The following is a 22,258-nucleotide window of genomic DNA, read 5'->3' as shown; positions in this document are numbered from 1 at the left end:
GAGTACCTCAAAAATTTCAGTGACTTTTCTGAAAATTAGAAATCTGTATTATAAAACAAGTGATTTGAGCAGGAGCTATTAATTACATTAATAATGATATTCTTGAAGACCAATTCCTAATGCTGGAAGGAGAAGGTTATACATGCAACTTGCCAGCCAGGACTAGATGGGAGCTAATTCAGTGACAGCAATGAAAGATGCTGCACTCAAATGAAACTTTTAATACAAGAATCTAAAAGTTTTGAAAAAGCTGAAAATAACTGTTTTCTCTCAAGTGCAAGTGGACCTAAAGCAGCCACTTTCTATGAAAAAGCTCCAAAAATTCATACATCCTCACACCTGTTTCAGAGAGATCTGGTCTGTAAGCACAGCACCACCCTCCTTTTCCCTTTCCTTAAACTCCTCTATGCAATTTCAGAAGTACTTGCAATTCAAATGTGCAAAGTGTCTGTATTTCTCATATTCTACAGTGAACACCAGAAAATGTCATTAAGAATAAAATATTCATTTTAATGAAAGCAGTAAGTTTACATTCTAAATACACTACATTTTTCTCCTGCTATGCCTGCCATTACAAATACTCCCAATCCTTTAAAAACATTTGCTTAAATATATACAGCATATATGGAGGATATAAACTACTTGCTATGATATTTGTCCTTTAGCAGTATTGGCTAAGAGAGAGAGGGGGAGGAAGGAGAAGGAGGAAAAATCTTGACAAGAATATGTATGAGAGCAATCAATAAAAAAATAATCCTTGGAATTCATGAGTCTTGAAAATAAGATGCATTTTCTCACAGTAATCCTAAAAACCTATAAAAGAATATTCAAGCAATAAACCCCCCTTAACTCATATTTAACCTTTCATCATGTAGAACTACATATTAAATAGCAACTGCATGCTGTGTAAGTGCATTCAAAGAAGAGCAGGGATAGAAAAATGTAAATGCTACACCTCTTTTAACATGCACAGCACAGCCAAGAACATCTGCCAGCTGACCCCCTAATCCAATTGGCTGTTCAGAAGCAATCACATCCTCAGATAAGAGCTGCACAGCCCCTACATGCAAAGCCCATTTTCTTTAAGAGATGGAGCAAAATGTAGTTAGCCAGCCCTTCAACCATTTTCAAACAGAGATACAAGGCGAAAGTAATTCTGCATATTACATGGAGCTGCATTAAAATACTGTCATCTCTTCCCCCAAATATTGTAATTTATCCTTTAATTTCACAGGGCAGCAATACAGACAGAGTTTAAGTCTGAAGGGACTATATCAAATCGAGTGATTTTATCAGAATACCAGGAGCATTCAGCCCATGCAAATGTTTGGCACCTCTATCAGAAAACAGCCTGGAATAAAATCTTGAAGGGCTCAACCTCGTCCATCGCCTACAATGAGAAGAATAAATACAAAAAAGCTGAATTAATTCTCCTAACTCTGAGTTTGCTTCTCACATCTCTTGTAAAGAGAGAGGGCTCCTTGAGAGGCTCTACAGGCAGATGAACACATCCAAAAGAATGGCTTCAAGACACTCCAGAAGAGTCAAACTCTCTGTGGAATAAGGAGCACAAACCCCATGGGATATCATGCAGTAATGGGACATGACATTATTTCTGTACAAAATCAAATTTCTGCTAAAATATTCTATCCTTAATACACAAGCAAGCTGCACTACAGTGACTGGACAGACTCTTGGGGGAGTGTTTTACAACACAGTTTATTGTGACTCAAGTAACTACTTATGTTCATAAAATAGATTTTTTTGATCATGCAAATTGTCTCTCTGTCCAAAGCAGTAGCTTTACTAAATATCTGTATTGGCAGAGCTCCAGACATGGTGGGAAATGGTAAGAAAGAACTGCTAGAATAGTATTTCAAGTAACACTATAGTTAGATTTATGTCAAATATCTTAAAAGCACTGAAGAAAAGGATATATAGGGGTCTGCCAAAAAGCCTAGACAGCACCCTGCACAAAAAGAGGGTGAAAAGATTATCTGGCTTAAGAAAAAGACACAAACTGACTGAGGGATTTAATTATAAGACACTGGTAAAATGGAGAGTTCTCCAAAGTAATTGATTAAGCAATAGCAAGACCCAGCTTCAGAAGCAATAATCAAAACCAAAATAGCTAAAAATACTGGAGAAAATAAAGTGGAAATCATAAGAGAAATCTACTAGCACCTGGAGGAATTCATTATTTGTTCTAAGTTATCTGAAATCTTATCAAATGCATAAAACACAGTATAAAACAATAGCCACTGAAAAGTAAAACTCAGCAGAATGGTGATACAGTTTGATACCAAACAAAAGCCAGTATTTACTGCAGGTAAATAAAACAAAAATAAATAAAATTTAAAAAAAGCTGTCCAGACCAGAAGGAGCAGCAGCAGACAATCTGCCTGACAGTGGATTAATGACATGTGTCCATCTCAGCTAAGCAGCAGTGCCATCAGCGAATTTACTTTACCATCTGGGTAGGCAACTTGTGCAACCTGCAACATGGCCAGGGACCTCTGTGTACTAAATCTGGGCTGGAAGTCCAAGCCCAGTGGGTGCAGAGAAAAACTCCTTCTGAAGCTCACAAATTATTGAGAAGCATTCAGGAAGGCAAGGAACACAAGCACAGGCAAAATATGTGCATTTGTGTGCATGTCTAAGTGAACATATATACACACTTCTCTTACTAGCACAATTTCTTCTTACCCTAAGAGCTCTGAAATACATACAATTGTACTCAATCCTTTAAATATGAATCCAAAGATGATAAACCATTTGTGTGCCAAACCAGTTAGAAATAGCTTCTGTTTTATCAAAAAAAAAAAACCCAAAATTCACAAGGAAACAAATAAAAGCTCCAAAAAGCAACCAACCAAAAAAACACCTTGGAAAACAAGAAGCCACAAACCTAAAGAAACAGACCTGAACGCAATTCTACATTATTTCCACTACAGCCTGTAACAGAAAGCCTCTAATGAATTCAGTGGGTTTTAGATCACAACGTGTGCTCCTGGTAAAGAGGCAAAAAGCACCAACCACGTTTATATTAATATCAGCCGTGGCACTTTGCAAGCACTGTGCACCAATAAACTGTACAAAGACATAACTTCCAAGTTTGAACAATTTCTTTCTTTTAATATCCTCAGAAAGGCTTTTGAAACTGGCAACTCTAATGTGTGTGGGAATAGGCAACACATGATAGCAGTAAGTTTGCTATTAATGGAAGGAGTCTGCTGTGTCTATGGGTAACAAACCCCAGTATCTTTTCATTACAAAGGAGCTTATTGTTACCTTATCACTTACTGTGGGATTTCACTTTGCCTCTCTGGTGATCTGTCTGATCTATTAAGAAAAGCACTGAGCTATGGACAACATACACTTTATAGCAGTTTTATATTTCTGTAGTCCCTGCTGCTTCTGTTAGCCTACTTCCGATGAATTTCAACTAGAAATAAGGAAAAAGAAGAAGGAAAGAAAAAAACATCCAAGGAGTATTTACCAAGTTTCTCAGAGGAAAATAAAATTAACTGTGAGGAAAATGAGGCAAATTCATAACCAGGAGCTGGAAGTGGTGCTGCATTCCAGGACTGCTGCAGCAATAGTTGTGCAGAAAAACAAATGAATCCACCAGCTCTAGCACACACCAAATAAATGTTTGTATGATACCACTGAAGTACTTCTACATGTCACATATTTTATATATATACATATTCACATTATTCATAAGATATGCATGAAGTTCCTTCAGCATGACTGTTTCTGTCCTATTAATTAATTTTCATGGCTGAATCTGAAATATAGGGCAGACAAAACTAAACAGTACTTCATCAGTGTTAATTAGTGCTAAGAATTAATCAGCAAACGTAGAAAACCACTATGCACTTTGCAGAAATGCATACAGAATTAAGTAGCATTTAAATAGATGATGATCTTCCTTTAAGAGTAGCAATTTAAAGATTATTTTCATCTGATGGGATACTTCAATATTGAAGATACAGAGATTAATGTTCAAGGGAACCTGTGCTGTGTTCAAGGGAAATGTTGCTAAAATTAGCAATTTTTATTTAACAAACGTTTCTACAGCAACCAGAGTCTCAGAAAGAATTAAAAAATTTTAAAATATCCATGACATCTGAGTTCTCTGATGTCTACACGCTGTCCAGGAGGGATTATTAATCCAGGGCCTCCTGTGCTCTGGGAGATAACAATTTCTTCATATGATAAATATGGTGTTTCAGGTAAAATTCTGCTGATACATGAGCACCTCTCCCTCAGTCCTCAAGAAGGTCAAGGATTGCCTATAAAATGCAACCCAAGGTGTGGTCCCAGAGATAACTCCTATCTTTAACTTCATCACCAGCCCAGTAACTTTGGATCCCAACTCAAAACACAGCACAGACAGATCTCTGTTGGCTCTCACCTGATTCTTGAGATCCAGCTTGGGGCAGGGACGACCTCCATTGTAGGGCTTCTCCTTGAGCCACTTGGATCGGACTCTCACCCCCGGTCCACAAGAAGAGCTGCAAGGAGACCAACTGGACCAATCGCTTAATTTGCAATCAAACGGGCAAGGGACCGTACAAGGCTCTTCAATGTAACCTAAACCAAAAATGTAAGAGAGGTTTTAATCACCGCAGCCGACGAACTCCCATCCTCTGATGTAACCTGTGCAACCAACACAAAACAAGAACTTCTCCAGGAGAAGGCATTTGGCAGACTGACAACACCATCCAACACAAGGTTATGGCATTATTTGTGAAGAACAGCAGTGACTAAAAATAATTTCTATTTGGTTTAGTGCAATGAAGGCAGCGATAAATCAGAATGATGTAAAGGACACACACTGGCAAAAGTATCTGTTGTGAAGCTGGTAGTCACCAATGTGTGGTAATTACCTTCCTTATTAGACTGTGGCCATGACAAATTCTGGAGAATTAAGTGTAAAGCCCACTTGTGTACTCCTTCTGCGTTACACTGATGTGTGAGGGACCTGCCTGCCAGCTGGAGCAGTGTGGGATTTGATCTTGGGAGGAGTAGTTGAAACCTGCTTCCCACATCTCACAGGTTCTCTTTATATCTCTTTTCTAATGCTTTGCTTATTCTGGGTTTCAAAAAAGGCATTTTAAAGCTTTATTTTCACCTTAATCTGGTCTGACATGGAAGTCCTCACAAGATCATCATCTCTTAAAATCACAACACCAGACATCTGCAGGACCACTTTGTGCACTAAAACACAACAGGTTCCTCCAAAAAGGCACAACCCCATAGCTGTTTTAGGAGGTGGCATATGGGAAGAGAGATTTTTCAGAGCCCAGCAGTGGCTGTGGAGCTCTTGGTGTGAAGAACAGCAGTGGAAGGTGGCTGAACCCTGGGGATCTCCAGGGAATTAGTGGCACGAGTCCTGGGTTGGCAGTGTGGAATAATTCCTGCAGCTTCCTGCTTACCATGCTGCATTCATTCTCCCCCGGTTCATATTATCTGCTTGTCATGTCTGTATGTATTATTTTAATTTAAACAAAAAAGAGATTTCATGTTAGATCATGAAAGCCAGTGGCTGCTAAGATCAGCCTTTATTAGAGGCAGCTTCATCCTTCTGACAGCTCTGGCAACGATGGTTATGGAAATAACTGAACTTCATCCCTACCACTGTTCTGATGTTTCACATTTTTATGTGCTTTATTTCTGTTTGGTTTTCATCATGCAAACACTCCCTCTTGATTCCTCACTGACAGAATACCAAATAAACTCATTAACTCAGCTCTTTCAGGAAGGGTTTCCCCCCATCTACCCAGGTGACAGTCACTGCAGCATAAAGGGAAAAAACACCCAAACAACAAAACTCAACCCAGAAGCAACTGCTGTCCAAAACCCCCAGACAACAGCCCCAGACAACCATGAAATACCAAGACTGAGGCATGGAGATTATTGTGGTTCAGAGCTGGATTTACTGGCTGAACCATGCCCAAACCTTCTGCTCATTCCAAACCAGAACTGTGTTACAGCCTGGGAATCAACCCACAGCAGCAATTCACTGCCTCCCTCCTGCACATCACACTGAAGTCAGTACCAAGAAAGGTTTCAGGCGTATTTAGGCATCCATCTGCTGGAAAATATCTTCCTTCTAGAGGTACAAGAAATACTGATGTTGCTTTTGTAAACAGTGCCTTAAAAAACAGCAGTAGCAACAGCTCCTTCAGCTGGGTGCTGCAGTATTTCTGCTCTCCTGATGCCCTGTGATGGTGCTGTTCCCCGGTTCTTTACGGCGCCCACCCCGCAGCCTGACAGCTGCCATCATTTCCCCACGGAACTCACACTGTAACTCTTCCCCAACGCTGCAGACCTGTGCTCATACAGAGTGCTCTGGTTTTCTTTGCTGCCTCTGATCTCTCTCTGTTGTGGTGCCTCCAAAGCCACTGGAATTGGGTATCTTGGTTTACTGAATCCATTCCAGTGATACTGGAATGTCTGAGGTATTTTCAACCATGTATGCTTACCTCAGTGAGAAGACACCCATGCACATACATATACAACTATTTCCAAAACAGACTCACTTTTTTCCTCCAAATAAAACTCCCAAATATCCCACTAATATTCTGTTCCATCTACTTAAGTTGCCACTCAAAGCAATTCATAATACATTATGATAAGTAAAATAAATTTTCTCATGATAGATTTATGAGAAGCATTTCTTAGGCAGTTCTCCAAAGAGTTCTGTTCCACCACTGTATGAAATATCATCTTTCCTTGGGCTGTGTGACAGCCTGGGTAATTAACTCTCAACAGAAACAAAGAAAGTGCCTTGTTTCAAAGTAGGATTAGTCAGAGGGGTTATCAACTTATCAGAGAAGGCAAAATGGGCTAAGTCTTTAGGCAGCTCAAGATCTACATCTATAATAAAAAGAAGTAAGACAAAAAATATAAATAGACTACCAAAAAAAGAAGAAAGTAAGATGAAGGAGAAGTTATAATAAACAACCTTTCTTATATACAAAAAAGGAGATTTTACAATGAACATGGTAGAATCCTGGCACAGGTTTCCCAGAGAAGCTGTGGATGCCCCATCTGGAAGTGTTCAAGGCCAGGTTGGCCAGGGCTTGGAGAGTCTGGTCCAGCTCATTGGGTTCATATGATCACCTTTAAATGGTCCCTTCCAACACAGACTGCCCTGTGAAGACTGAAGAACTTACAGTATTCCATCCCCAGGAAGTGCTGCAAGTTACCCCTCAGTGAACCACACAGTTTCCAAGGACATTCCATTGCTAAGAGGCTTCTCACTCCTTTTTGAGTTTCCTCACCCATCTTTCTTAATTACATTAAATATAATCAAATCCTGGCCAGCTACAGAGCGCTGCACTTCCATATTGTCCAGAGGAAGCTGATTCTCCATACTGAACAATGCTACAAAATCGAGATGAGAACTTTCCTTCAAGCTCTCCTCACAGACTGCCATTACTCCTCCATCAACCACTTAAGGTTAATCCCATACTAAGGTATTTATTCACAGAGCAAAGACTTCATTCAACCAAAATTTTCCTCCAAAAATATTCCTGTGATGTACCCTCAGACAGAGAATGCCTTTATGGCTACCTTTTATGATGAGCAGTAAATAACATTGTACTCAGCTCATCCATTGCCTGTGAAACCAGGGTATTTTTTTTTTCTGTAGGAGCCAAGCAATCACTTGCTGTTGTCAAGGGACTAAAAAGACCCACAGTAATCCTAGTTTTGGCTTGCCTAGAAAACTTGTAGCTTTGGCATGAAGCACAATACTAAACAAACAAAAAACCCCCAAGGGCAATATGCTATTAAAACAATCCATTAATAAAGAATTCTACATTCAAGGTACTATCCAGAGAAATATTCTTACCATCACAGAATATGAATAAAGTAAATAACATTTCTGAGCTACTGTTGTTCAGCTTGGGAGACCAACTCAAGGCTGAGTTTACACAGCTGGTTTGGTCAGTGTCATCCTTAAATTCCTCACTCATCCATCACAACCCCATTTTTCTCCCCTCTGCAAACCTGGTACCAAACAATTGTTACGCTTCCAAAAGCTTCCACAGAAAAAGAAGTTCTCTACTTCTCAGATGTGTTCAGCCTGCTTTCCATGTGCTCCTAGATTATTTCTTGAAGCTTCCTTTAACCTCCTTTTTAAAATTATTGTTACTATTATTGTTCCTCAAAATCTCAAACACTGTTAAAGTAAAGCTCATTTACTTCAGACAGAACAGATGAGAGCCTCTGTCCTACCTGGACCAGCAGCAGGCTCCTGAGCCCCACAGAGCTGCACACACAGATGTCACAGGAGATAGTGACAAGAACACCAGGCCATTTAAGTGGGCACTTTGATCTGGATGACCAAATAAGCCTTTTCTATATTTAAGTGATTTTTTTTTTCTACTAAGACACTGTCGACGTAATGGGATGAGCAAATGAATTTACCTAGGCTGTACAGCTCATTCTACTATGATTTATTCATTAAGAATAGTGTGGTTGTTGCTCAACAAGCCACAAATGGAGTCTCTAAAGTGTCTCTAACAAACAAAGCACTCACAGATCACACAGGATGCCTGGGAAGGCTCAAACACACAGTGCAGCAGCCCTGACTCACCTCAATTCCCCTGTGCAGCCCAGAGACAGCAACAGCAGGTGGGTAAAGTGAGGAGCATGATCTGGTGGCTGTCATAGAATCACAGAAGGTTTGGGTTGGAAGAGTCCTCTAAACCCATCTTGTTCCACCCCCCTACCATGGGCAGGGACACTTTCCACTATCCCAGGTTGCCCCAAGCCCATCCAACCCAGCCTTGGACACTTCCAGGGAAATGGGGCAGCCACAGCTTTCTCTGTGCACCCCGTGTCAGCATCAGAGAGGCACAAATACACAGTACAAGAACAATTATTGTCCCATTTCTGCTGTGCCACCCAGCAGAGCCAAGGCAAGAGGAGGCAGCTGGGTGATAGGCTGGGGGGTGTCAGTGGTGCCACATGGGGTTGTGCTGGGAGAAGCAGGACATCAGTGGGTTTACAAGCAAACATCAGGGATGCTTCCACCTGGCAGTTGCACTTCCAAAAGACAAATATGCTGTGGGTGTAAGGTCTGCACTCAGTGTTAAACAACAGTGCCAGCAGCATTCCAAGAGACTGGCTTAAAAGTGATGCGAAAATAAACATTTCTCCAGCAGCTTTGGAAACAGATGCACCTCTAATTGAATTGGCTTTAAACTCATTTGTATCCCCTCTAACATATTTCATGGTTTCAATTAACAAACTTCTAGCAGTTCTACCCTTGTTAGTAAACCTTGAGGTGCTTCATAAAACTCAAGGTCATTACTGTGAGAGGGACAATTCTGTGCATCACCACAGCTGCCACAGGTAATAACACTGCTAATTTCCTTTGGAGTCTGTGGGACAGGAGAGATCACCCTTTAACAAACTAGGGAGCAGCAGAGTGGACAGTGACACAGGAGAAATGTTTCTAATTACACAGACCAAAGGTAGAGGGGGAAAAAAATTGATTCATTTTGCAATTAATATTTACATTCACTTGGTTACTGACTGTGAAATATCAAAAAATAACACCAGTAAATCCAAGCAGTGCTAAAAATCTAATAGCAAAGGGTTTATAATGGAGACCTGGTGGACCACAGCATTTGGTGGGCCAAATTCTGCTCAGCTGAAGCTCTGGGATCTCCTGCAAGGCAAACCTCTGGCTTCACCTCAGATTAAAACTCAGCATGGAGTACAGATTGCAGCTCAGAGACTTAACTCCACCAGCTGATCAGATTTCTATGGCTGAGGCTTTCCCAGTGTGCCAAGAATAAGCAACCACTGGCCATGGGCCAAATGGTAGAACCAAAGGCTCCAGAAGCTTGGGAGCTGCAAGAGGAGCACCTCATCCCCTGTTCAAAATCTAAATCCTGCTTCAAGGGAGAAAATTATTAACTCAAGGGAACTAAGCATAGTAAGACTGGGAGACTTAAGTTGCTAAAAACTGGAGTTGCAGCCGAAAAGGATTTAATTTCACCACAGAACAAATGTTTAATCTTTTTTTATAATACACAAGGATTTGTGAGATTTTACGTATTATTAGTTTGCTGAGAAATTTAGGAGATAATCTAATTTACATCCAGTAAATGCACAGCCAAAAAACCCAGCAAAAATAACTTCCACATCAAATATTTGGCAAGGCTCAAATAATGGACCCTTAGCTAATTTATTCCCACTTGCTCAACAAAAGATGTACACACTCACGTTATCTCATAGCAGACTGATTAGAGATTCTAAATAGACCAGAGAGGACTTGTAAAAAAGGCTGGTAAGTTTAACTCAACATTATTGTTATTGAAATTCATCCAAAGGTTGGTTTTATTGCTCAATTTCACAGTCTCTATAAATCCCGAGGAGGCAGTTGGGTTGATGCTGACTTTGCATTATGATTTCTAATTTCTTTTGATTCTGCATTAGTTCTCTTCCTTAAAGAACGTGCACGCATACGCTTGCTATCAGATACAAACCCTGGTAGTTGATATATTTAATCTTTTAACTCAATAAGGAAATCTCCATTAATTAGCACTTTCCTTGTAACAGATTGCAGAACAAGCTGAGAACTCTTCCGGAGAAGGAGTCTCGTCTGCTGCCTTCAGAGTGCAAATAAATAGAGCAAATAAATAGGAACTTCAGAGTGTACACTCATCTCCCAGGGAACATGTGACGCAGGAGGGCACAGATCCACCACACACGTCTGTCCAGGCTCCAAAACCAACTGTGGGAATGATGCTCCCTTCTCCCGTGGTGGAGGGCTGGCCTGGCTGCTTGGGAGCCCTGACATCTTAACCAAGTCCTTACTCAAATAAAAAACCATCCACTGGCATCAACAGCAGTTAGGGGAGTAGCTCAGCTGTGTTTTTTTGTATACTTTGCTCATCCCTCTGCCACTGGGAAAATCATCTGTTTTCTTCAAATAAAACAGAGTAGCTTTTTTTATTTTCTTAGCAGTGTTGGAATCCTCTACACATCAGGAAAAAACTCAGCCCACTGTATTTTATTATGCATTGTTCACCATATATATTTTTTCAGGCTACTCAATTCATAGTACAAGCATGTTTCTGAAACAAACCTGAGACTGTGTTTATTTCCTATTATTATTATGATATTTATGCAAGAAAACAAGACATTTTTAAAGCCTGAACACAATTAAACTGTCCACAGACCATCAAATTCCCTTTTCTCCTACACCTGGTTTCTCTCACAGCAGCTCTGAAAACAGATGTGCACTTCAGAGTGTTCTGAAGATCAACACAGACTTGGGCAATTTGGACCAGGCAGGAAGAATCTTTCAGAGCCAAGGGTCCATCACTGGGAGAAAGCTGCCACCAAATGTCACTGAAAGTATCTACCCCCCTCAGTAAATCATAAATGTCCTGAAGGTCAATGGTTTCAGGCTCTGCTGGAGCACACTAAGAAACTCAATTTCAGACTTTGGGGCCCTCTGCGGAAAGCATCTTTCTGCCAGTTTCTGAAGCCATGGCACTGTCAACACAATATGCCACCTCATTTCTGCTGCCAAGCTGTGACCCCAAGACACAGACAATCCTCATTTAGACAACTTGCCTTGGACAACAACATTATGGCTTTCATTTGACAGAATGGGAGACGCTGATGCATCTCCCTGCATCCTGATAATTAGCTTGTATTGTGCATTACAATATTGCTTTTATTTCAGACAAAATAAACCAGCAGATGACTCTGCAGAAGACAGGAACACTAATTAGATCAGTGAGCAATTAATATTATCAAGAGGGCTCACAGAAGCATGAATTTATTTTTTTTTTTCTTTAAATGTACATTCCTAGTTCTTTCATTTACAAACTCAAGGGGTTTTTCCCAGTGTGCGTGCCTCTGTTCATGAGCAGGTTACACAGGCACTGGAAAGGCAGAGAGAGGCTGTGAGCCAGCAGTGACCTCCACAGCCCCCTCCCCAATGTCACAGGAGGGGAATGACACAGTGACCCCCAAATCAATACATTTAAATCAATACTCTGTCTCAATTCCTTCTCCCATCGACACTAAATGAGAAGCCCAACTGCACAATTTCATTATACAGGTGCTGTTTTAAGGATTCCACTAACCATTACCAGCACCAGGAAGATCCATGAGTGCTTTCCCAAAATCCAGGTAGCTGCTGCCAGGTCCCATCTGCTTGCAGAAGGAGTCTCACTCCACCTATTAGAGGTCACTTTGCTGCAGAAGCATCTGACCTTGAATAAAGCTGTACTATAAAAAACATCTGACGAAAACACGATTTTAAGAACAGGAACAGTCCTGGTTTTCCACAGCTCAGGCACAGGGAGAGCAGAGACTCATTTATATGATGGAAAACCTTGAGAGGGAAACAGGACGTTTTTGTGACACTAACAGGCCCCAGCATAGAGTATTGATGCACTGAATTTCTGATAGACTTTTGTTTCAATTTTGCAGTGTGACTTTGAGATCTCTGGTTGTGTAGTTCAATCTCCTGTGCTGGAGGAATTCAGAAGCAGAAGGCCATGCAATCCTGTTAAATAACACTATTTTTAGTGGTCACTCCCTGTCCTGGTTTAGTCACCCCAGGACACTCTCCCATGTTACCAAATACAAATGAGAGCCGAGATTTTACAGTGGGAATCTCTGTCTGCAGTGAGGGATATCTGAAGATTTGCAAACCAGGCTCTCAGTAATTTAATTTACACCATCCTCATTTGCAAATCTTGGAGGACAGAGAGCTATTAAATTGTATTTCAGGCCCAGGAACAGACTAAGGTAGGATAAATTCTCCACTGCTCATCAGAATCACAGGGATTATCCTTAGAACAGACTAAGCTGAAGTTTAAGTTTTTAATTAAGTTGCTTCTGAGAATCTTCAGAACACATCAGACATTAAACCATTTAATGCCCACTGAACTCCACTACTATGTCCAGCTGCCACAGGGCTCCCCAACAGTGGTAAAGACATGGAATTGTCACTCTCCACTCAAAAATTATTTGTCATCCATTTGTTTGTGAAAGTTCTGCTCCTCAGAGCTGCATAAAAGGCAAACAGGTTAAAAAACACTGCAAAAAATGCCATGTAAGACATGAGGGGAATCCTTTGAACTACCACCACATCACTGCCCAGTGCAGCTACACATGGCAGAGGGATCATGAAGCTCTCCATAAGCAGTACATGCACAGAGGTCTTAGGACTTATTACCAAGAATAGGTAATGCAGGAACAGGATTAGGCTAAAAGGGTTATTTCTTCATACTTCCAATATAGCATATTAAATGGAATGACATGTAGGGAGAGAAAAATGTTAATTGTATCTTTGTATGGTAACATTTTATTAGAGCCTTGCCTCATAACAGGCTGTATTTGTGACAAATGTGTTATTAAGGCTGAAGAGACTGGCCACATTTCAAGGAAATTCTCTTTCCCCAGCCTGCTGCAGAAATCAGGGCAGGAGATCACCCAGTGCATTAACCTGCTATCACAGCTCTCCTAAAGCTCCCATGGACTATTTCTACACTGAGTTACAATTTCTACACAATAAACTGTCCTGAGTCCCATGGAAAAGCTTTAATCAACCTGTAAAAAACAAAAAAACAACCCTAACTGAGCCTAATAATAGAAACAAAAGGGATGGACATGAGCAAGGGTGGGCAGAGGTGGTCCAGCAAGAGGCAGCTGACAGAGGAAAGTCTGGTCAGTAAAGAGCCATTCCTTCATAAAGTCTGGCACTGCCACCTCTTCAAAGGGGTCACTTTATGGAATGCAGCAAAAAGCATGAAGGAAATTTGGGCAAGAAGATAAGCAATAAAGATGTGTATTTAGAGCCAGGGAGTAACAACAGACATCAGTCTGACTAAATGCAGCACTTACAGAGGATGCTGCTCCAAAAGCCAAGTCTCTAAATATTTTTCCTTAAGATGCATGCTTCCTTTCTGTAAGAAGATAAAGACCCAGAAGAATGTGCATTTCTGTGTACTAACGCCTCAGGGGAAGTCTTACCTTGCTTTAAATAAGCTTCTTTGATAGCCAGTTTGACCCATTCAGAAATAACTTTTTTGATGGCTGTTTATCTTTGATTCTGCTGCCAGGAAAACACAGAGAACTCAATGTCTGAACAGTTGTCCTGTGATCCAATTTCATTTGATAAGTCTTTTAATGTCCATAAAGGAAGAACCATGGCCAAATTTTCTTATGGTGAACATATTTTGGAAAAAAAACAACAAAAAACAACAAAAAACCAAAAAACAAACAAAGGAAAAGATAAGGAATAAATCAATGTTCTTTGAGAACTGTTATAGGAGCAAAATGTAAAAATCCTGTAGTCAAACAAGAAATGGAGGCCAGGTCCTTCCCAGCTCTGTGTCTGTGTTACAGCTCCCCTTGCAGACACAGCTGTAATTAAAAGTGTCACCACACACCCAAGGAGACAGGCAAGAATGTCAGAGAGAGTCCACAGCAGACCCCAGCCAAGGTTTCAGAGCTAAATTTAGAAGCTATTTAGCTGTGAGAGAGCAGAAAACAGTCAAAGGTGGCAGTGGCTTCAAGGAGTCCTGAAGTGGGGACTCGAGGGCAGGACAGTCCTCTGATCCATCCTTAATTCCCATGCCAAGGGATGGAATTGACAGAAAACAAGGTGAAATCTTAGCTGAAACTTCTTTCTTGAGCAGTCTTTGAAAAGCCTTTTAGTAGCAATGCAGCCATTAATGAAATCTAATCATATAATAAAAAGGCCACAGAGAGGGACTGTAATTTTGGTTTGGCTGGGGTAGAGTTAATTTTCTTCACAGTTTCTGGTATGGAGCTGCGTTTTAGATTTGTGCTGCAGTGTTGAAAAAACAGGCTTGTCTTTGTTATCTCTGGGAAGTGATTACATAGAGCCTAGCTGGGTTCTGGAATCAACAGGTTGTACTAAAAACTGAAATTTCAATATAAAATGTCATGCAGACTAAGAATGAAATTTAACTTTGGAATATTTTCAGAAACACAGAAACACGTCTGTTCAGAAAAGTTTCTATTTCTGAATATTTTCAAAAATCTACAATTTCACTCTTCAAAATAAAATTTACTAGATGTGAAAAAAATGTATGCCACAGTAATTATTAAAAATTATACACTTCCAAAAATAAACAAGCATCTAGTCAATGTTGCATTTTAAACTTTTTTTATATTTTTTTTTTTTAAAATTTTTGCCCCAAAACTGCTTCTTTGTAGAGGCAGCAAGTTTGCTTTCAGACCAGTACAGACTTGACTCATATTCCTTTAACCTATTAGGCTTTGCTTATGGCTTTTTGAGCTATCCAAATAAAAATTTGCTACCTGAAAACAGCTCATTTTCTTCTAAAAGGGGTAAGTCAATCCCAGCATTTTCATTTTAGGATGTGCTTGTCCACCAGCAACTGGAGCTCACAGAAGGAGACACTGCACTGTTGAGAGTAAGGAGGTGTTTGAGCATCCCTGCTGTGCCCTTCATAAATTCAGAGATAATTAAAGCTTTTTAAGGTGAGTGCAGGTTGCAGCTAAGCACTCTGTGATTTAAAACCAGGATCTACTTGTCTGTCGTGTCTTTTTCTTCCAGGTTCCTGTTGTTGCGAGCACAGCAGAATCTGAATAGGATAAGCACTCTTCATAAATTCCTGCTTTCCAAAAATTGCCCATCAGATCAAAAGCAGAACCTACATGCAAGAGCACAGAAATCTCCAGCCTTTGATTTGGAACAGATGAGGCACCCTATGTTCCTCTAAGATTAAAAAAACCCTGTTGGCATCGCACGGAAGAAAAAGAAGCAAAGGGACGACGGGAAATCATTCAAAACAAAGGAGATGGAAATTCAAAAATAGTATGAGCAGCCAAGGTGACAGATTGAGAAGCGGATGAACTGCAATTAAAAGGACAATTTCATGGCCAAAGAGGTGCTCCAGACATGAGATAGAAAATTAAGACCCTCTGGACTAGCAGTGAGCTCAACACAATATAAGCAGTCTTCTGATGGGAAGGAAAATTGAGGCAAACCACCAATTTCAATTTTGCAATGTAGTTAGAAGTCACCTCTATCCATGATTTCATAGGTGTATTTCCAAATTAAAGGAAGAAAAACAAGGGTGAACCAAATCTGGGAGAAAATCACTAGCTCAACTAGAAAATGCAGGTACTCATTTCTCAAGCTTATTGAATGGGTGATTAAGGAAAAAGGTGACACCCCCTTTTTGTTTATCACAAAAGCCAACCATGGGGAAAAAAAAGAGTGTACTTTTTTCCTGCAGAAAAGATTTAGTATAGAAAGGAATAAAATTCAGAAAAGCCTGTGATCTGTATTTTAAAGCTTGTCATATCTAATGACCATGAGCTAACACACAATTAAATAGCAGGACGGGTGGGTAAAGCGGTCAGTGGTGATCAGCATGCCTGCTACAGCTGACTAAAAGTGCTGACACCAGGAGGCTTGTTCAGCTCTCCAGCCCAGGCTTCAGGTCCTGACAGAAGAAACTGTAGACCCCAGGCAAGCAGGTAGAGCATTTCCAAAAAGGAACAGCTGGAATGCTTCTGTCTTGACTCTTTCTGGACCTTGGGATACTCTGCTTGCATTAACTACACTAATATCCATTGGTGTAGAAAATATCCATTTCCAGTATGCTTAAAGGGAATATTATTGTATTATATTTGCAGATAATAGGCTTAGGACAGTTAGAGTCTAAACTTGTAGGAAATACAGATGAACAGACTAAATTGGGTTTCTGGTTAGGTTCCCCCTTTGCCCTCCAAGTTGAAAATGCAGAATCACTTAGAAAAGTCAGTGTAAGAGCAGGGCCTCAGAACCAGAACCCTTCTGAGCAGTTTATTTCTACACCAGACTCAAGTGAACTGTACACTCACTTGACAACTTCGATACACTCACATAATAGGTCACATTGACCAAGTGAAATAAACCCTACTCAAGTCTAAGTTCACAAGGTTTCAGTCATGGAAAAAGAAAAATCATTGAAGTCAGAAGCCAAAAGCCTGGAATTTGCTCTCCAGAAAATCTACAAACTGACCTACTCTCTTCTACATTCTTTTTATGGTTCTACACCACGTACTCATGACATTATCAAATCTGGGACAAATTTACTCCTGCTCAAGGCACAATTTACATCCCCACATCTCTCTTCCTACATTTTGCAGTTCTTCTAAAGGACCAATTGAAGAACTGAGGTCTAAGTCTTAAAACTTCTCATTTCTGTTCTGCTTCAAGGGAAAGGAAGGAAAATAACTGTCCTGCAGAAGGAAAAGAGCAGGAAACAAAGTCAGAAGACCTGAAAGGAGTAAAAGAGCAATCTGCTTATCCCCACCTCATAAAGCAAGAACAATGCCAGGTATCACGGTGGTTTGCATTCAGTATATAAGACAATGGATTAATTAGCCATAATCATGGCCAGCCAGCAAATGTTAAAAGGTCACTTGATACTAATTGTGAGCAAGACAAACTGAGCTTTAAAAAAAAAACAACACTGTAATGAATAATTTCTCAGGGCTTAGCAATTCTGCATGCTTCTGTAAATTGCTCTTCTCCATTATGGTTGAAAAGCATTCTGCTAATTATTAATTGGATAATGATTTGTTTCTATCACTAATTCAATAAGGTGCTCAGAAGTGCATTTTGAAAGTTCCCAGCTCTAGAGACCATAAATATCAGACTTGTCTTCAAGTAACCTTGGAAGGCAAGTCCCAGGTGATAGAAGTGGAGCCTATGGAACTTCTGCTCATTTTTAGTCACTCTATGCCCAAAGTCACCGACCACCTCTCTGCCTCTGGCGTGGGCCCTGTGCCAGGGCAGTGCCACAATCATTTTTGCTCACATAAAAAGCTGAAGACAAAAAAGTGAACAATATTTCCCTGGAGCTACCACTCCCTACTACCTCCCTAAGAGAAGCCAGACCATTAAAAATGCCACATAAATATCACTGACAGAAAACAGGCTTCAAGGTTATTTAGAAAAGCCACACAGAGAGACAACCTCCCCTTTTTAATAGTGATAAAAACCCTGAGTTTCTCAAAAGAGCAAGTCATGCCACAGGCAAACCCACCTCTCAAAACCCAGCTCCCTTTTTGCAGAAGAAAAGGTAATGTGGGGGAAAGGTATACTACTCCTCCTTCATGGGCCACAGAGGCATAATCAATTGGTACAAAAGCACATTGTTGAAACACAAACCATGGAAAGCTGCTTTATGAACCTGTGCAGCCAGCTGGAACAGCCATCAACAGCTGCAAGAGGAATTCACTCCAGGACTGAATCACTTCATTAGAGTGGAGGTTTTTTTCTTTTTATTACATGTGGCTCAGGCTGCTGATCCCCATCATGAAAACCCTCCAGAGAGCTGATTTCTCTGCTCCCTTACACCCTCAGGAGCATTTGTGATGCCCACTGTATGACTTAATCTCCTCCTGAGACATCATTTCTCCCCCTCCTATCATACAGCTCATCAGCAGTCTTCCAAACTCCTATATACTGCTCTATGGTGTCCCAAGACTTTTGGCTGAAGGTCAGAGAGCAACAGTGGTTTGGGGGCAGCCCAGCTAGAGATTTTGCTCCTAAAATAAAGGCTTATGCCTGTGTGATAAGTGATAGGACAAAGGGGAATGGCTTCAAACACACAGTGGTCAGGGCAAGATTCGATATCAGGAAGAAATTCTTAACTGTGAGGGTGATAAAGCACAAGTTTCCCAGAGAAGTTGTGTCTGCCCCATCCCTGGAAGTGTTCAAGGTCAGGTTGGATGGGGCTTGGAGCAAGCTGGGATAGTGGAAGGGAGCTGAAATGATATTTAAGGTCACTTCAAACTCAAACCATTCTATGACTGCAATGAACTGCATATCACAGAAATTGGGAGAAAACACCCAAATGGAATGACATATCCTGCTCTCTCTGATTTTATTTATGTCCTCTTTCTGATAGAGGCTACTTGATTACACAAGAAATACAGATGGACAGCACCCCACCAAGCAGTGACATGAAAATATACTCTATGAATTTGAGCTTAACACTGGCACGTAACTGCAAGGAGGAGACCACTGCCTGTTGAAGCCATGTGTGCCTGGCATGAGGGACAGCAGGTGACATCACAGGCATTTTATAATTAAATATAATTATCTCTAGAAAATTGAAAATTCCTTCATTGAAAACAACCATGAAAACCTCCAAACTTAGTGAAAGGGAAGAAAAATTTCTAAACAAGAAACAGCAGAAGTAGAAGATATCTTCAAAGAAAACGCTGATTGAAATAAATATACCTCCTCTGAAGCTTATACTTTTATGGGATTTTCAGGAAAATAAAAGAAATGCCTCTGGTATTCTGGCAGTGTAGCCAGCTTTAGCCTTCTTGTGCTTCATTTCCATTGCAGAAATGCCAGCAGATCCTTACACTGAGGAAAACCTCAGTATTAAGGAGCAACAAGAAGATATTTGAAGAACACCCACAGCAAACTTGTGAGAGCTAGTCCAACACACCTCGGATAAGCTCCACAATGAGCCACAGAGCTCAATTCCCACTTGCTGGGGGCTGTTTGACATCTCCTTACCCGAGCTGCTACAGCGAGATGGCTCCACCAGTCTGCCGGTCTTGTCGTAGCAGGCGATGGCTCGCAGCCGCACACCCTGGCCACACTCCCTGGCCGCTCCCTGGGCCCGCATTCCCAGCTGCAGCTCCGAGGGACCCCCTCTGATAATGCAGTCAGACCAATTTCCATGGGGCTGGGAGGTGAACACCTCGCAGGGGCACGGCTCCGTTTCAACTTGAGGATAAACTTCTGTGTTCTGGCATTTGTCTCGCTTTCTGCTTCGCCCTGCTCCAACCACAGAAAGCTGCGCGTTAGCTCAACATCTGCTACTCTTGATAACAACACGTCATATTATTTATACTTGCATGAATTCAACACATTAGAACCAAGACAATCTGAATGTTAATATTCAGGGATGTTTCTGAAGCATCTATTAGCTGCTGCCAGTGCTCTGGCATGCAAGGACAAAGTACTTATCTCCAGGGGCAACCAGAGAACTTGGAAATCCTGTTCAGATGGGTAGATCAAGGAGTAAAACACAAAGTCTTACTCTAGGAACGGTCTGCCCAGAAACCGCTTTGTAATTTCATATAATATCATTTTCCTCTAATTATCTGATGGAAATAAATTGTTTTGTCTCTATTTGTTCACCATCAGTGGTTGCCAGGACAACTTCCAGAGGACCCTACATTAGCTACAACTTCTTTGAGACTTCTTTACAAATTAGTTAAAGATGAGCTGTGCACACAAACCATGCTTTGAAGAAAACAGAAAAAGATAATCCTCAGTAAATTATTAGGGCTGGAAAGCATTTCAATGGTTGTGTTTGCTTTTATGCTTTCCTTTGCTCTGCTCCTTCCACAGGTTTTAAAAGAAGAAGGCTCTTCCAGTAGTTTTAGGAAGCTGCAGCAGCATCCAAATGAGCCCACAGCTCTGTGCAACTGCACTCTCCGTGCCCTCCTCCTGCAGGACTTCAAGGCATGAGAAGGGGTCCCCAGTACAAGAAGAAATAATGTGAAAAAGAGAGTTCAAGCTCCCTGCATCCCTACAACTGCTCAAGGGAACAAATGTCTGTACACAGCCTCTAAAGATAAAAGATAAAAATCAATGTTTTTCTTGGCACAGGTCAGCCAGCATGCCATGGAACAATCTTGATGCTGGCTGAGCTCAGGAATGTCTTTGCATTTGGCATCCACAGAGAAGGGAGAATTCGTCTTCAGCAACAAACTGCATCTGTATCCCATCCTCAAAACATTCCTTGGGGATCTTGGATGTACTAAAAACACTTCTGCAGAAGGTTTTTAAAGCTTTGATCCCAGAAGAAACATTTTCTCTTCACTGCACACAAATAAGATACTAAAAGCAAAAGATAAGTTATATAACTCAACAGCCCCCTTTCCAGTCTGGAACCAAGAGCCATTTCACCACACACAAGCTGGGTCTTATCAATGCCTATTTCCATACAAATCTGTACCTCCAAAGGAAAGGGCCCTGACTATAGACCCTTACTATCACCATCTTTCAAGCCCCAACTCTTCCACAATTGTATTGCCAGAGTTCTGGTGAATGTAGAACTTGCCAGCAGAAAGGGATGCAAAAAATAAAATAAAAAAATTAAAAAAATAAAAATCAATTAGTGCCAGCATCTTTATAATTTGGTAGATAAATCTATGTTTACATTTTTATGTATATATTGATGAGGAAATGCATGCACAACTCCCCATATTTCAAGGAAAGTCTTTTAAAAGACATTAACTAGATTGGGAGTTCTCTGATGGCATTTCCAGCCTTTTCTGTTTGAGAAGCCATGAGGAGCCACCAACTCTGTATGTTCAGTTGTGTGTTCTGCATTGTATTAGCAAACATGGGAATTGGGGATTTGCCCATGTTTTGCCATCATGACACGAAGCACAACAGACTGAGGTAAGGATGCTAATAATCTCACACTTATGTGACTGGGCTTTTTCCAACTTGCCCTGCCATCTGTTTTGTTGGAATCTTCCCCCTTAATGAAGTTGCTATGAAAGCCCTATTTTAAGGGAAAAAGTGACACTGATCCCATACTCTTCACAACAAAATATTTTTAGAATTAGTGGTAGTGATATTTTTAACGTCTTCACAGACTGCTTTAAAAATCACTGTTTTGCTAAAAATACCATCTCCAAATTTTTTTGAGGACACAAACCCATCAGCCAAATATTATTTTCTTCTAAAATTACATTTCTGAATACTAACAAACATTATATATATTAATACTATCAGGTAATACACACTATACATAAAAATGATAGGAAACATTAAATATCTAGAAAGGGCTTTGTATCCATAATACGGTGAATTAACTGACTGTATTAATTAACTGAAGACTCAACTAAAAACTCTGTTTTCATTATAATGACTTTGAATTTTGCTATGTTCTGTAATAAGTCTTTCACTTAAGTAATGACTAATTTTATATGTAGAGCCGATGATGAATTACAAAGTAAAATGAATTATACTATTAAAAATTGAGTGGAGGGCAAGCAAATACTTAGCAAACAATTAGAAGATTTCCACTAAATGACATTATTAATGAACTCCAAAGCATTCATTTCAGCATAGGCACACACAGTTGATGAACAAGAGGAACAATTCATGCACACTTAAAGAGAGGTGAAATGCAAATGGATCAAGGGCTCTTCACATCACAAAATATTTTTG

At 40.5% G+C, this 22,258-nt stretch overlaps 1 protein-coding gene across 1 annotated transcript in view; it reads right to left on the bottom strand.

The window, feature by feature from the left end:
- THSD7B (thrombospondin type 1 domain containing 7B) overlaps nucleotides 1–22,258 on the bottom strand; it is a 297,251-nt gene that overhangs the window by 71,807 nt on the left and 203,186 nt on the right. The window contains exons 15-16 of the mRNA XM_015635401.2: nucleotides 19,580–19,843; nucleotides 4,421–4,599 (exon numbers count right to left, since the gene is read on the bottom strand). Coding sequence (XP_015490887.1) covers nucleotides 4,421–4,599; nucleotides 19,580–19,843 — 443 coding nt within the window. The remainder of the gene's footprint in view (nucleotides 1–4,420; nucleotides 4,600–19,579; nucleotides 19,844–22,258) is intronic.

The sequence above is a fragment of the Parus major genome, chromosome 7 (genome assembly GCF_001522545.3).
Source record: "Parus major isolate Abel chromosome 7, Parus_major1.1, whole genome shotgun sequence".
Lineage (NCBI taxonomy): Eukaryota > Metazoa > Chordata > Aves > Passeriformes > Paridae > Parus > Parus major.
The sequence above is the reverse complement of the archived record's forward strand: the minus strand, read 5'-3'. Positions and strand labels throughout refer to the sequence as shown.